We start from the raw sequence: 15,886 nt of genomic DNA, 5'->3' as shown, positions 1-15,886 counted from the left end.
ATGCATACAACTGAGGGAGTTTAGGCTGATAAAAGAGTGTGACTTGGCAGTTATAATCTGTATTAATGACCTTGCATTCTCTTGCTAGAGCAATCTGGATTTAAACAAACACAGAGGAATAATTGCATTATAAGAACATAACCACAGATAGTAGTTGCAAGGGCAGGGACAGTTGATCACCAAGCACATCTTCTCAGCTTCTTCTAATTTAGTATGAAACCCCAGACTGATAAAACATTATTCCAATTCATCAGTGCTAGAAATATATCTCATGTACCAGCCAATCTTATATGTATTTTACTAATTTTTATGAATGGAGCACTTCTGAGGGAAATCACTCTAAAACATGTGGAGGTTTTTGTAGGTGGACTTAGAATTAGTGGGCTGCTCTTCCCTAAACCTGCCTGACTAGTCTGGCCCTTGACTACTGGAAGCTTTATTAAACCAGAAAAAGGCCCCAGCACAACAAGTATGCCTGAAACCAAAATATAACATTCTTCCTACTTAAAGAACAAACTGAGGACATTCTTTCCAAAAGAGTGTAGGCACAGTGCAAAACAACATGGGGAAAAACATTTCCTGTTCTGTGTGATGGGGTACATGTGTGTTGGCTGCCTGCTAGCAATTTTTCCTTTGCTGCCATGCTAGGACTCTACTTACCACTTGTGGCTAAATTCCTGAGACAAATACAAGCCTAGTTTGAAATCTAGTTGAAGAAAACAAGCAAATCAGGAGGTGAGAAAAAGCACTTTTGGCTGCAAAAATAATCTAAATGTTTTCAAGCTAACTAGTTCATATCAGCTTTATTTAACACCTTCTCTATCACCAGAATATTCTGATGGAATATGCTTCAAATGTGAGAAATATTCAATGTAAAAACATTCTCTCTGGCAACATAACACAACTTATTGATATTTTAAAGCTATACCATCAGTGTTTCACATGTGTGCTACTAGCTTTTGTGGGTAGATTAAATAAATAATCCATTGTAGTCCTTAAAAACCCTGAAGCCTCCCCCCAACAAACCTTCCCAACACCCCCCAAAATACCAAAACATTTGGCTCCATGAACTCCAGTCATAAAATCATTGTCCATGTCTTATAGCTCCCAGGAAGGCCTCAAAGACAAAGTACATTTCCCAGGCCAAAAAACTACTGCTGGCGCTTGTTTTGAGTCCATATGACAACATGTGAAAACAGCATCATGTTTGTAAACCTTGACTCAGAGTATAGCATTAAATGTGTGAACAAGATCATGATGACTTCTTCAGCAAACCACAGCTAAAACAAACGATGTCTTTGTTCAATGTGTGACCCCAGCTTAAAAGTTTCATCTCTCAGAGTAGTCTTCTTCAACCAGGTACCTTCAAATAAATTACAAGATCCATGATCCCAAGCCAACATGGCTACTGTAATTCAGCATATGCAGAAGGCACTAAGATAGGAAAAGCTGCTCTAAGGGATTCATGAAAGATGCCACATTCAACATCTTCTCTGTTTGGACTTTCTCAAGTTCCCACATTGAGAAATATATTTTAAAAAAAACCACAAATAAGGATATTCAGTATGTAGTTGTAAGCATATTTATATTCCAGTGAAGTCAAGATACCTTTTTGGAGAAAAACAACTGTACGACTAAACTTTTAGAAAAATGGCAGACGATACTCTTGATCAGTATCGAACAATCCCACAGCTTTACCTTGTCCACATCTGAAGACAGGAGAGAAAGAAGAGTCTGTAGAAGAAACTTGTCACCAACATGAAGCATAGCTTTGTGGTGCTGTGAATTTGTAGCCACATTGCTGAGAGCACCACAGCTATAGTACTGTAAGTACAGAAGGCAAAATTGGTACAGATACCTTAAAAAGACAGGGTTGGTGGGATTCTATGACAGGTGGGAAAAAGAAGGATCAGGTTGTATTGGTCAATCTCTGGATAATTTGTAGTAACTTAGCAAGAATGTTTGACTGATCACAAAAGCAATGAAAAATATATAAGGTGTTTGAGATCGAAACACTTGTGGCCTAAAGTTCTAAAACTATATTAAGAACCAATCATATGCCTACAAAGGACCATAAATGGTTGAAGTAAGAAATCAGGATCCTATCCACATCTCTAGGATGTCAAGTGAGAACTCTGTAAGTGGTGAATACAAATGGAATTGCTCTGACTGTAGTACATGTGAGGATTCTAATATCAGAACCTAGGTTTGAGAGAAAAGACCATATGTTATGCCTAATAATAAAATAATACCTAATATCAGTTTGCAATAGATTCTTATGGAATACATGCCACTGTGTGGAAATATATTCATTTGCCAGTTTGCAGAAGACTGGAAATAGTACAGGAGGGCACAGTGAATTGGAAAAGAAAATAGTTCCCAAAACTTCAGCAATATCAGCTGAAGGAAATTCAATATGACAGCTTGCTTCCTATGTTTCTGGTTGGGTACTGTAGCAACTCTCTGAGAAAGGAAAAGTGACTACAGTCCATACAGATGGAGCTGATCTTACATAAATTGGGGCTTCAGTTTGAAGACTGGCATAAACTGAAATTCATATATCTATTTTGTGAAGTTTACAGGCATGGAAATTATTGTCTGCCTTCATTCACTCATGCTTCTACTTTCCACCTGAAGACCCATTTGGCTCTGTCCTTGATGTTCTCTCAAATGAATTACTATTAATGTTACTTTTAATCCCAATACAGTAAATCCAATTGTGTTTTGAGTTGATTCTGTACAAAAATGAAGAATGTAGAAAGAAACCTTGGGGCATTTTCATCACAAACTTTTTTTTTTTTACAGTAGTGCAGATGGCAACCTTTTTTTTTTTTTTTTTTGGCAAATGAACTATACCTCCTATTCCTATGTTATCCCATAGTTGTAGGCACAAGTCTGCAGTGGATGAGAGCAAAACGTTCAGGCCCATTTTTCTGTATGGTAAAAGGATTTAAAGTTATTGCAGGGACTTAAAACATCTATTTTGCTCCATTAAGCATAAAAGAAAAACCACCACCAGAAAATCTGTTGGTTGGGGGAGGGGGAGGTACATCACTTTTCTTCACAGTACATATTTCTCCCTACTGCAGTATTGCTGGAACGAAAATCAAATATTTGCTCAAAACTTGAAACTTAAATGGAGTAATGGCCATCTGTGATTATCTCAGACAAAAAGTCAAGAACAAAACATAGTGCTAGAATTGTTCCAAAGTACTTTTTTTAACTTCAGAACAAATGCAGCACAGGAAACAAGACCACATTTGCTTAAATTGCGATGGCTTCTCTCACAATTTCTTTCAAAATATGAGCAACTGGCTCTCAGATGTCACAAACATCTCTACTCTTATCTTTCCCAGGTGAGATTCACTCACCCGTAAAACTTTATTTTAAATATCAATCAGTTACTAAATGTCATCTATAAGGTGTCAAAAGCTGTTGTCTTTTGCTGTATCTTTTCAGCTCAGTTGAGGATTCAGGTTCTATCAGGGCAGTTTAGAATACAATAATATATTATGTTTCCAAAATTGTCAGACTAATGTTTATTGTTTAGTTTGTTCAATTTCAAAAGCTCCCTGTGGATGGATGGATACAAATTTTACCTGTACTTCTGTGTCAGGAGACTCTAATAAAAGGGTGAGTATTGGGAGAGCACTTTGACGAACCAAAACCTTTTGGATCCATTCTGAAAGGAAACTAACAATCAGATGGCATCTGTAATCAGTTATTTGGGTCTTACCACTGCTAGTAAGTATATACTTAAAAACTAAACAAACTGCATTTTTCCAAAGACATTACTGCAATAAAAACAACTTATCTCATTGCTAACATGTACATGAACAATAACATTGCAGGATAATTATTCTATTAGCAAAAGGATGCAAACAGAATTAAAAGAATGTGGCTATCTTATTCTGCATAACAACAAAAACCAGGTTGTGTATCCTAGAAAAATGAGTCCTGATAAAGTAGCATTTATATGTGGTTTGGACTCATTTAGTCATTAAAAAGTGACTGGAAATGACTGCACTATATATAATGCTATGTTAAAAAATGCAAAATGACAATACAATGTTATTAATTCAAGACAACTGTGAAACAATAGATTGTTCATAGAAGTCTCCCTGCTGATCCCACACATGGAATAAAACCTTCATAGCCAACAACCAGCTTCATAAGTACATTCTTTGCTGCACAGATTATCTGCATTTCCTAAGTAGTCGCTAGCTTAACTTAATTGTTCTATAATAATTATTCAAATACAAATGTTATCAGAAAGCCCTCCATGGAACCTAACTCTAATTATCTTTTTCTTACTATTCTTGCATTTGGCATAGCCAAAATAAATCATAACTACCACATTACCTGATTGTGTGAGGCTGAAAATAGCTCGAACTGCATTTTGTTGAACCCCGATATCATGAGATTTAGAAAGGGAAAGTAATGGAATAGTTCCTCCGGCTGCTGCAATTGCATTCCGACAGGCCTCTGAAGGAAGCAGCAGAGTGAAAGAGAAATTAGGGTGGGGGGGTAGCTCTGCTAGGAGATAGCTTGGAAGCAATGATTCAAGATTAGAGACTGAACACTGTACCTCGTCCTCAACTCTCAAGCTGTGGTTCTGAGTACTATATGAGTATCATTACAAGCCTGCAATGAGAACTATTGCTACAGGTTGCCTTGGGATAATAATTGGCCAGAATTTTGAATCGGCCAAAGCAGTATTAAATATGTATCCTGAAGTGCCACCCTGGAGAAAAGCAGCTGAAGAGCCCTCTGGAATGGGGTATGGCAACAGAAGAAGCAAGCAGCAAGGAAAAGACAACTTTGCTGCATGGTTTTGCTGGTGTTTGAAAGGACTGGTGTCCTTTCAAACACCAGTCAGTTGAAAATAAAACAAAAAGTCAGGCCAACTTGGGCTTGAGTACCAAGCATTGAAAGCTGAAAGATGTTTTGAGGCTGCCATCTTCTTTTCTCTTGATATGTTTAAGTCCCTAGTCATGTGAAACAATGACATTTCATTGGGGCATAGCAGGATTCTGTAGGAAAGATTCTGTGGCAATTGCTGAAATCACATTGCTGGATATTTATTGCAGGGCCAGGCTCTTCTATTTGGGAGGGAGAAATAATATTTCTGAGAATCTTGAAGGGCCTATGGGTACCTCATCATACTGGGCACCTGTTGCCCTCTTCTTTTCTGAAGTACTCTCTATAGATCTTTGCTCTGCGCTCCAAGACGAACAAAAGGTAAATGAAGCAAATAACATTCATATGTATATAACACAAATGTACTTGTCTGCATAATTCAACTATTTTTCAGGCAAATTTGGGGGGGTGGGGTGGAAAAAGGAAATAAAGTATTCCACAGCTGTGCTGTAATCAGTACAGTGTAATTACTAAGGTGTTGGACTTGGGCTAGAGAGCTAGGCTCAATCCTCCACTCAACCACCTCACTGGATGACTTTGAGGCAGCCACTGTTTTTCAGCCCATCTTCTCTTCACAGAGTTGTTTTTGTAGGATAAAATTAGAGGAGACTCACATGGATATAGATTAGAGCTCAAAAAGAAAAACTGGGCTATAATTGCAGGAAGTGGAATTGTTGCTGAACTTAACAACTACCCTAGGCTTGAATTTTGGAAACCCTGCTCACCTGAGTCAGCCAGCATCATTAAGCAGGCACAGGAATTACCCTGAGCAGTGATGTCGTCCGACTCGAGTAGCTCTAGGATTGGCTCAAGTAAATCCATTTCTATGACATGCTCCTTGGTTACTGTTTGTGAACAAATGCAGTAGTAAATCATCTTAAACATGATTATGTTTAAAAATGCAATATGAAATAAATTTATGTAATACTGAAGATAGCCAAAAGCCACTGTCACCACTCAGTGCCACTTCAAAACTGGAGAAATGTGTTCTACTTGACTAGAAAGCAAAATCCACTTTCTGAATTCCTATGAAATAAATTGTTTTACTGGGTCAAAAATCTAACAGATTTGTTATCAGCTATACACCTCAGATGCACAAAACGTGAGTGCTCAGGGCTATATGTGGTCCCATCAATCCTGGATATTGCTGCCCCAAAATCATCAAAAGCTGTGATCAAAGTATAATTTTTAATATGACTAGGAAAATTATTCAACACAACTACAAGTTATGCTATTTACTATATTTATTTTAATTATATGTAAATGAAATAAAATCAAACAAGTTATATTTATATTTTAACGTTTTCCAGCATACATCCCATCTAGTCTATAACCAGAAAAACATTCTGTACTACTGACGCATTTCCATCGTTCCAAATGAATCTGCAAGGCAGTTCAACAACCAACTTGTCATTCCTTAGGGGCAGAGCTGCAAAGAACTCACATTCTAGGCAGGTGCTGTATTCAACTTTCTTAAAAAGAGATTTCTTGGTCATCCACTCACCATTTCCTTCTAATAAAAAACTGAGCAGGGATAAAGATGAAATCTGCTGAACCTCCAAATCGTTAGACTTCAGCAAAGCATAGTATGTTTCCAAATGCTCTAGGGACAGCTGGATGTTTAGCGCTGGAATAAGAAGAAATATTCAAACATTCAGAACACTGGTCCTTCTGTCTTGGAACTGTGGAAGTTCAAGCACAGAAGCAGTCACAACTGAGAGGTTTTCTACTCCGTTTTATGGAGGACACCTTCCACCAGCCTATCCTATGTAAACCCTCATGATATATGCACAGTACTGACAGAGATGCATTCTACCCCACGCCAGCCCTCATACACATACAACTCATAAAAATCATAGCAGCTTCTACAATTCAAAGGCAAGCCCACATATGGTATATTGGATTATCATATTGTGCTCTCCAATGAACATGGCAAAAACATCTTCTGCTGCATCAGCCCCACATTTAACCATTTGCCTAAGCAGATGAGTGGATGCAAGTTACTAGAATCAAGATGGAAAATTCCTCCAGAGTCCCCTGAGCTTCTGGGTTAGAAGGAGGACTCTGATCTCCTCCACATCCAGTGTATAAACCAAAGGAACAGCCAGCCAAGGTGTATCCTCCATCCCTTAAGAATCTTGACTCTGTCAAGACCGGCACAGAAACAAGAGCAATGCCACTTCATCCTCATAGGTTAAATGTGTGTGTGTGTGTACTTTTCAACTGTAATCTTGAATTCAATCTGAGAGTGAAGGACTTAGTGTTGCTAAGAAGCCCCTCTGTGCAAGCGTAAGTCCTATTTAACTAAATGTTTGATACCCTAGTAAACAGCTGCTGAATAGCAACTGAACTTATTATGTCCCAAGATAAAACATTCTGCACTACTGATGCATTTCCATCTTTCCAAATGAATCTGCAGAGCAGCTGAACAATCAATTTGTCATTCCTTAGGGGCAGAGTAGGAAAGAAGGAAAGGTGGGATATAAATCTGAGAATTAAATTAAGTATATCTCTAGAAAAATGGTAGAGCTAAATGGGATTAGTATATTCATTTTATATATGAAAGTTTTCTTCTTTTTACATGAAACATCCCAGAGCCCTAAGACACAAGGGCTTTTATTCCCTACACTTCTCAATACGTGAGCCAAAGGAAAATACAGTGGTACCTCGGGTTATGAACGCCTCTGTTAACAAACTTTTCGGGTTACGACCAGCTCTGGCCGCAAAAATTTACCTCGGTTTGCGAACTCCGCCTCGGGGTACGAACAGGATACGCGGCCATTTTCCCTCCCGTGACACGGTCCACGGCCATTTTTCCGCCCCTGACACGTGGTCCGTGGCCATTTTTCCGCCCCTGACACGTGGTCCGCGGCCATTTTCCGCCTCTGACACGTGGTCGTAGGGAGGGGGACTCTCCCTCCAACCAATAGCCGCCTCCCTGTCCTCCACGCCAGAACGGATTAATGGTAATTACATTGAACCTTATGGGGAAATTTCCTTCGGGTTGCAACCAATTCGGGGTGCGACCAGAGTTACGGAACGAATTAAGTTCGTAAACCGAGGTACCACTGTATTTTAAGCATTTGGTCCCACTTAAATGTTGTCAAGTGACCTAAAGGCTTCAGTCAGACAGGATTCTCCTCTCTTCTTTCTGCCTTATTCTCCCCACCTATCCAGTTTCTATACCAAACAAGACATCCATCTGTTGAATTGCTGCTCTCTGCTATTTCACTTCAACTGAGATTTTTTTGTATTTGCGCTGAAGCCTCACTCCATCTTGCTTTGACTTAATTTACACCTGTGTTTCCTTTCTACATCCACTGTAAGTCTCCTTACCTAGCATGCTCTTGAACCCTTGTGAATCCTAATATTCCCTATAGCTGTGCATACATGAAATTGTAATGTTAAATTTGTTTTAAGAATTTTAGAAAACCCTGTTCATCTATGTTTAGCTAGAGAGGAGGAAATGCTTTGCTTCCCTAGTTAAAATACAGCTTACTTACAGTCTTGGCTTATGTGTAGGTAATAGAGAGCAGCAAGCATTTGCAATCCAGGGTTATCCGAAAATGCCAAGGTCTTTAGAACTTCTAAGGAGATCTTGCCAAGTAATGACATTTCAAAACCTTAAAGAAAAATGTAATGACAACAGACTCTGAATTGTACTGGAAGAAGTGAAAATACTTGAAGAATCCAACTACATGGAACAGAAAGTAGTAGGTGAAGGGGAAACAGAAAAAAAACCTTCAATATGAAAATATTCTCTGTGCATGCTTTGAAATCAACATAGTGGATAGAATTGAATAAGCGACTGAAAATATGGCCACCTTGTGCTTAGTTCTTTTTTAAAATGGTTTAGCATCCTTTCCTTCCTTTAATTGCCTTTTCTTCTTGATATCATTTCCCTCCATCTTCATTTGTCCTTAGCGATCTTGGATTCCCTTCATTGACGTATATAATCTAATCCAAATGACTTTTGTTTACAATATCTAAGATGTCACTCCTTCAGAAGTTATCATAATCTTACTAATAAAATCATGTAAATTGCCACAGCTACTCAGATGAAATTCAGATGCATACAAGCATGGTATAGCCAAAATGGGAGGTAACTGCGTTCTCAAGAAGAACCCAATGTTTAAAAAAAGGAAAAATACTGTAAGCTGGAAGGCAGAAAAGTTCTCCAAATAATTCAGTGAGGATTTTATATATTTAGAAACTATAAAATGCTGAGTGACTGCAGGGAGATGAAGCAGAATTGATGATAGATTTAATCCTATGTGTATTTTAAGAATTTCCTTATAAACTACTTTGAAATTTATAAAGAAAAGCTGAGTAAAAATTTAAAAGAATAAAAGTCATTATATATATGTGTGTGTAAAAAACAATGAGTTTTTATATATATATAAAAATTATTTATGTGTGTGTTTACACACATATAAAAAATTATACATATATAAAAAACTCATCAAATTTGAAAAGTTTCCGTAATTTATTTGCAACTAAAGTTTCAGATATCCCAGGTCTTAATATTAGTATTTTTCTCTTCTTAAGAACTAGAAATGAGTGTGGACAATGTACACTGCATGCACAATTATTAGGCAAGTTGTATTTTTGAGGATGAATTTCATTATTGAACAACTACAGTGCTCTCGGTCAATCCAAAATGTTAATAAACCTCAAACCTGAATATTTAAGAAAGTAAAAGTGAGGTTTTGGCTTTCTTAGGAGCATATCTATGTGTGCACAATTATTGGGCAACTATTAGTGTGCAGAATTATTATGCAACTAAATGAAAAACGAAAATTCCCCCATCTCACTTGTTTATTTTCCTCCATTAAAGTGCGAATAATAAACAAACAACTCAAAATTTACAAATAAACGTTTCTGACATTTCCAACAAAAAATCAGTGACCAATATAGCCACCCTTCTTTGCAATAACAGTCATAAGCCTTCCATTCATGGAGTCTGTCAATTTCTTGATCTGTTGACGATCAACTTTTTGTGCAGCAGCAACCACAGCCTCTCAGATACCGTTCAGAGAGGTGTACTGTTTTCCTTCACTGTAAATCTCCCATTTGAGAAGGGCCCACAAGTTCTCAATAGGGTTTAGGTCAGGTGAGGAAGGGGGCCATGTCATTATTTTTTCATCTTTGAGGCCTTTACTGGCTAGCCACACAGTGGAGTACTTCGATGCTTGCGATGGAGCATTGTCCTGCATAAACATCATGGTCTTCTTGAAAGATGCAGACTTTTTCCTGTACCACTGCTTGAAGAACGTGTCTTCTAAAAGCTGGCAGTAGGTTTGGGAGTTGATTTTGAGCCCATCTTCAACCCGAAAAGGTCCAACTAGCTCATCTGTAATAATACCAGCCCATACCAGTACCCCACCTCCACCTTGCTGGCATCTGAGTCGAAGTGGAGCTCTGTGCCCATTACTGATCCAGCCACGGGCCCATCCATCTGGTCCGTCAAGAGTCACTCTCATCTCATCAGTCCATAAACCTTTGAAAAATCTGTCTTCAGATATTTCTTGGCCCAGTCTTGCCGTTTCAACTTATGTGTCTTGTTCAGTGATGGTCACGTTTCAGCCTTCCTTACCTTGGCCATGTCTCTGAGCGCTGAACACCTTGTACTTCTGGGCACTCCAGGTAGGTTGCAGTTCTGGAATATGACAGCACTGGAGGATAATGGGTTCCTGGTAGCTTCATGTTTGATTCTTCTCAAATCTTTGGCAGTTCATTTGTGTCTTTTTTTCTCAACACGTTTCTTGCGACCCTGTTGACTATTTGCAACAAAACATTTGATGGTTCTGTGGTCATGCTCCAATATCTTAGCAATTTCAAGAGTGCTGCATCCCTCTGAAAGATTTTTTACAAGTTTTGACTTTTCAGAGTCAGTTAAATCTCTTTTTTGGCCCATTTTGCCCGAGGAAAAGAAGCTGCCTAATAATTATGCACACCTTGATACAGGGTGTTGATCTCCTTAGGCCACACCCTACCTCATTACACAAATACACTTCACCTGATATGCTTATATCCAATAAGCATTCAGGTTTATATACCTTGGAGGTGGAAAATATGCATAAAAATGATGATATGGTCAAAATACTCACTTGCCTAATAATTGTGCAAACAGTATAGTAATAGAATTGGAAAAGTAAACATTCTTTTTTGTACATGTGAGAAGAAATAAATTATTATCTCAAAGTGGAGATTGCCATAAAAAAATAGTGCTTGATAATCCACGGTTGCTTTTGCTATTGTTATTGTTCAGCAGTTATTATGTGCCATCATGGTACACTACTGAACCCAGAAATATTTTGGTCCTTGCCCAGCCAAGGAATGATAATGCTACAATAAAGATGTAAAAGTGCATTGTGACAGCTTTTGGCCAGAAAAATCAGACCTTTGTAGGCAGACCTTTGCACATTTAAGCAGGGGTTTAACCAATAAATCTAGAATTGAGAATCACTGCTCAATTATTGTTCAGAGTACTTTATATTTCAGTTTCTCCTCTCTTCCATCATTATTCACAAAAAAAGCAGAAACATAAACAGTGTGACTCCCACGATCACAGTAAACTGCACAGACTTAAGCAAAACAACAGAACTCTAATAAACACAGTTGGCTGACTCACTTTCAAAAGCAGAAACTTCTCACCTCTTTCAATGTCTTGCAGAAACTCTTGGGCAGTTTCCTTTTCATGGGGACGAAGAACAGGTTTGTAGAGTTGCCTCATTTCAACATTTTTTCGCTTTAGACAAGGGCAGTCAGCGATCTGAGCCAAATACTTCCTAATATCAAGCAATAGACCTGACAAGAGTGTTTTCCCTGAGAGAGCAAAGTCATAAAGCAACTGGATGCACTTGGTACACAGCTGACCCATTCTTATTTTCCTGATCCAACAGAAAACCAGAGGGTAAAACAGGAAAGGACCGTTTATACCTCAATTGCTTGCTTTATTGCTCATATATTCCTGTACTGGAAAATTTTGATCTAGATAATGCCAAATATGATTATCTAGATGAGTTATTAAAAAGTTCAAACTGTTTCCTGAGTGCAGACAAAAAGTCTATATCTAAAAACTCTGAATTAATCCCTTTCCTCTATTTTAGATGGGAGAGCAATCAATAATTAAACAAAAAGGAAGCATTCTTTGATACAGGAATCAACCTTTGTCCTGTATCAAACAAAGGGTGTTAAAAGTAAGCACAACAGTTTTAGAAAGTTAGCAACAATCCCCAGGCTAACAAAGAAAGGTGATGCTTATATAGAATGACATCACAGGTGAGTGGAACAAATGTACTGGTCCCCACCTCCTTAATTGATCAGCCAATCAGTAGACAAGACAGCAAAGACTTAAACAGGTTATTCCAGTTTCTTCCAGACAGAAGCAATAGTGCCTTTTGATTGGCACAAGCCCAAAATACCTTGTGACTGCAAAAACAGAAAAATACTTACGTACAACCTCAGTGATTTCCTATGTTCTGCACTTCCCAAACACCAAGAATGAAGTTAGCATGAATGAACATAGGAAACAGGTACATAAGATATTTAGCTTCTGATTCTAGGCAAAAATATTGGTAAGCTTGCTCCTACAAATTGAACTGAACAAAACAGATTAATACATTAACGTTAGTAGTGAAGGTACTAACTTTCACTAGATAGAAATTAAAATTTCGTGTATCTTTCTTTGTTCTCTTCTCATTATCAAGTGCTATCTAATTTGTGCTATACAACTACCATGTGTAACAATAGTAACTCTTATTGTTAATTACCATAGTTTTTTTTTTAAACAAAGTATCAAAGTGGCAAAGGATGGATATGAAGTAGATATGTATTTGCTTTTTGTCCTTCTTACAGCACCCATGCACATCCTTATCTATATTTTATTTTCCTAATTCCTCCATATTTACCCTTACCTGTACTCTCCTTTAAACCCTAACCCTGTTTCCATTTACTTCAATGGATTAAGCTTCACTGAATACCTTCTCACTTACTTCCAAGGAAACATGTTGGCTATATTCATATGACACACTGACTTACAGATTATCCATCCTCTTTTCATCTAGCATATTGTACAAATCTAGCCATTCTATTAATTTATGATTTAGCCTGTCAAGTAAACCCAGAAAATTGGCTTGAATACATCATGGTTAATGGACACGGTGGCACAGCGGCTTAATGACGCTGGAAGTTGCCAGCCAGAAATGGTCGACACTTCAGCGGTTCGAGCCCAAGCTCTGCGTGGCGGGGTGAGCTCTCATCTTGTGCCCTTAGCTCCTGCTCACCTAGCAGCTCAAAAGCGTAAGCAAGTAGATAAATAGGTACTCTCACCCCAGTGGGAGGAAAAACGCTGGCGGCGCCTTGCACGGGAAAATGGGAATTGGTTGCCAGTTGCTGGATGCAACGCAGTGGAAGAGACTCAATTTCCTGTGACCACCAGCTGGGCTTTACTCTAGGAAGGAGGCAATGGCAAACCACTTCCAGAAAAACCTTGCCAGGAAAACTGCAAGGACTTGTCCAGGCAGTCTCCATCGAATGGGTCACAATTGAAAGCGGATTAAAACAAAAACAAAAAACATCATGGTTAAATTAATGTTCTGTATGTGTGCTGTGCAAATTCAGTCATATAGGATTGCACCATTAAAATATTATTTTTTAAATCCTGTTGAATCTGAGCACATGACCATCTAGCCCTCCTTCCTCTTTCCAACAGCAGAGACAGATAATTCAGGGACACAAGCATGGCACCATACTAAAGGTCCACTCTAATAATTGGTATTTTAAGAGCCAGTTTGGTGTAGTTGTTAAGGCACCAAACTAGAAATCAGGAGACCGTGAGATCTAGCCCACTTTAGGCACAAAGCCAGCTGGGTGACCTTGGGCCAGTCCCTCTCTCTCAACCCTAGGAAAGAGGCAAGGGCAAACCACTTCCAAAAAGATTGCCAAGAAAATTGTAGGGACTTGTCCAGGCAGTCACCAGGAGTCAACACTGAGTCAAAGGTACAAAAAAAAAAAAAAAAAATCCAGTTATAGACTGTGTTCTCTATTAATTTATCATATAGCTCATTTAAAGCAATCTTTAAACTCTAAAAAAGGTAAAGTCTTATTTAAGTCAAGTTTGACTCCTGGTGATTTCATGGACAGGCTAACATAGCTTTCTTGGAAACAGTATAGGAATGGTTTGCCATTGCCCTCTTGTGCAATTAAAAAAAAACCACACAACTAGTCTAGGCTACATTCACAGTGTTCCCCGGTGGTATTGCATCCAAGTACCAGCTAGGCCAAATCTTGCTTACCTTCTGAGCCTAGAAAGGTTAGTCAGATGCTACCACCTACTAAGACATTTCTTCAAGATATATATATTTTTTAAAACTTGCTCTACTGCCATAATATCTTGTTATATAAGCTAGAAACAGCATTGGTTGATAATTTTCCCATTCTGATTGAAGAGTGCCACCCACTGTTTTATAAATTGTTTGTTGAGACTACTGGACACTCTCCACTTTTTCTAAGGCTCCTTCATTAATTAAATATTGCGCATGCTGCAGGCCTACAATTTATGCTAGGACTTTTTAAACAATTGATGGTGGCCAATGTCTTTTGTAAGTTCTTGCTGTTAAGGTATGTACAATAAACACAAGTTGACCCTTGCTGTTGTAAATATATTATCATCTTGGAAAGCATTTCCATATATTTAACTGGAGGTTGAGTCATGGCAACTGACTTTTTGAAGAAGCTGCTTGGACAAGCAGCAAAACATATCAAACCAAAAGAAAAGAAGTCCAGTTGCCATGACTCAACCTCCAGATAATTCCACCTGGATGACTGAGAATCTTCATCAACGTATTTCCATATATTTAAGCTTCTCCAGCTTCTCCATATTATTTTAACAGATCTAATTTGTATTTGTACTAGGTGTATTAGGAGATAACTGTGATGTATCAAAGCAGTTTCAGCCAAAGATTCATCCTAATAAACTCTACACTTTCCTGGATAGATTTGGCTGTTGCAGCACTGTGTTGTATGCATATTACCTAATAAACAAGCCTCAGAAAAGCATACTGTTCAACATGTTAGGCCAATAATAAAAGTTCAGATTCCTGTTGATTTCAAACCCAAATAAGCAATACACAACTCTCATATTAGAACTATATAGGATGATACTTAGGTTCCCATTACAAATACAAGCAAAAGACATATTGATTATGTGCCATCAAGTTGTTTTCGACTCCTAGTGACCACATAGATAGATCTTCTGCAAGACGATCTATCCCTAACCTGGTTCTTTCAGGTCCCTCAAGAATGCACTCATCACCTCTGGAAAAGACATACAGACAATATGAACTGGTTTTATGACTCCTCCATTGTGTCTGACAAAATACATCTGCACTGTGGTTACTCAAACCACCGTGAGTCTTCATACACATAGCTTGATGATTCCTGCAACTTTTTAACCATAAAAGAATGACATATCCTAATAAACTATCATGTCAAACAAAGTGATTTGCCTACTTCATCAGATTGTGGTTATTCTTATTTATTTATTAATAATATAATATAATTAAATAAAATATAGTTATTAATATAATAATAATTATTATTTATTGAACAAAATGCAAGGATCATTTGGGGAGTAAAATATTCCACAAAATTAAAATGTAACAATAAATAAAGAACATTTCAGCTCAAATAAGAGAGAAGTGCTAATAAGATCCAATGTAGTGTGCTCAAGTGGGACCACGAAAATCGGTAAATGTTCAGCATGTAGCTCACTGGATGACTCTGGGCCAATTATATACACCTAATTCCTTGCTTCAGCTTCAGTGATAACAAACAGTTGTTAGGAACGACAGCACGAAGACACCTTGCACTCCGCAGACGATGTCAAACGCTGTATGCCTATTCAGAGATATATGAGAAGAAATCTCAAAACAGCGGCATTCTTTGAAATTATGCTTCCCAA

At 38.0% G+C, this 15,886-nt stretch overlaps 1 protein-coding gene across 1 annotated transcript in view; it reads right to left on the bottom strand.

The window, feature by feature from the left end:
* The window catches only part of LOC103052643 (uncharacterized), a 33,334-nt gene that overhangs the window by 17,109 nt on the left and 339 nt on the right, over positions 1 to 15,886 (bottom strand). The window contains 11 exon segments of the mRNA XM_007420905.4: positions 661 to 706; positions 1,699 to 1,824; positions 3,600 to 3,682; positions 4,363 to 4,485; positions 5,646 to 5,765; positions 6,425 to 6,547; positions 8,424 to 8,543; positions 11,578 to 11,813; positions 12,379 to 12,524; positions 13,255 to 14,621; positions 14,741 to 15,822. Coding sequence (XP_007420967.3) covers positions 661 to 706; positions 1,699 to 1,824; positions 3,600 to 3,682; positions 4,363 to 4,485; positions 5,646 to 5,765; positions 6,425 to 6,547; positions 8,424 to 8,543; positions 11,578 to 11,803 — 967 coding nt within the window. The 5' untranslated portion in view covers positions 11,804 to 11,813; positions 12,379 to 12,524; positions 13,255 to 14,621; positions 14,741 to 15,822.

This window comes from Python bivittatus, unplaced genomic scaffold (genome assembly GCF_059951505.1).
Source record: "Python bivittatus isolate LINGU-HERP-01145 unplaced genomic scaffold, Pbiv_v1 ctg000020_np1212, whole genome shotgun sequence".
Taxonomy (NCBI): domain Eukaryota; kingdom Metazoa; phylum Chordata; class Lepidosauria; order Squamata; family Pythonidae; genus Python; species Python bivittatus.
Note: the sequence above shows the minus strand (reverse complement) of the source record. Positions and strands in the feature narration are given on the sequence as shown.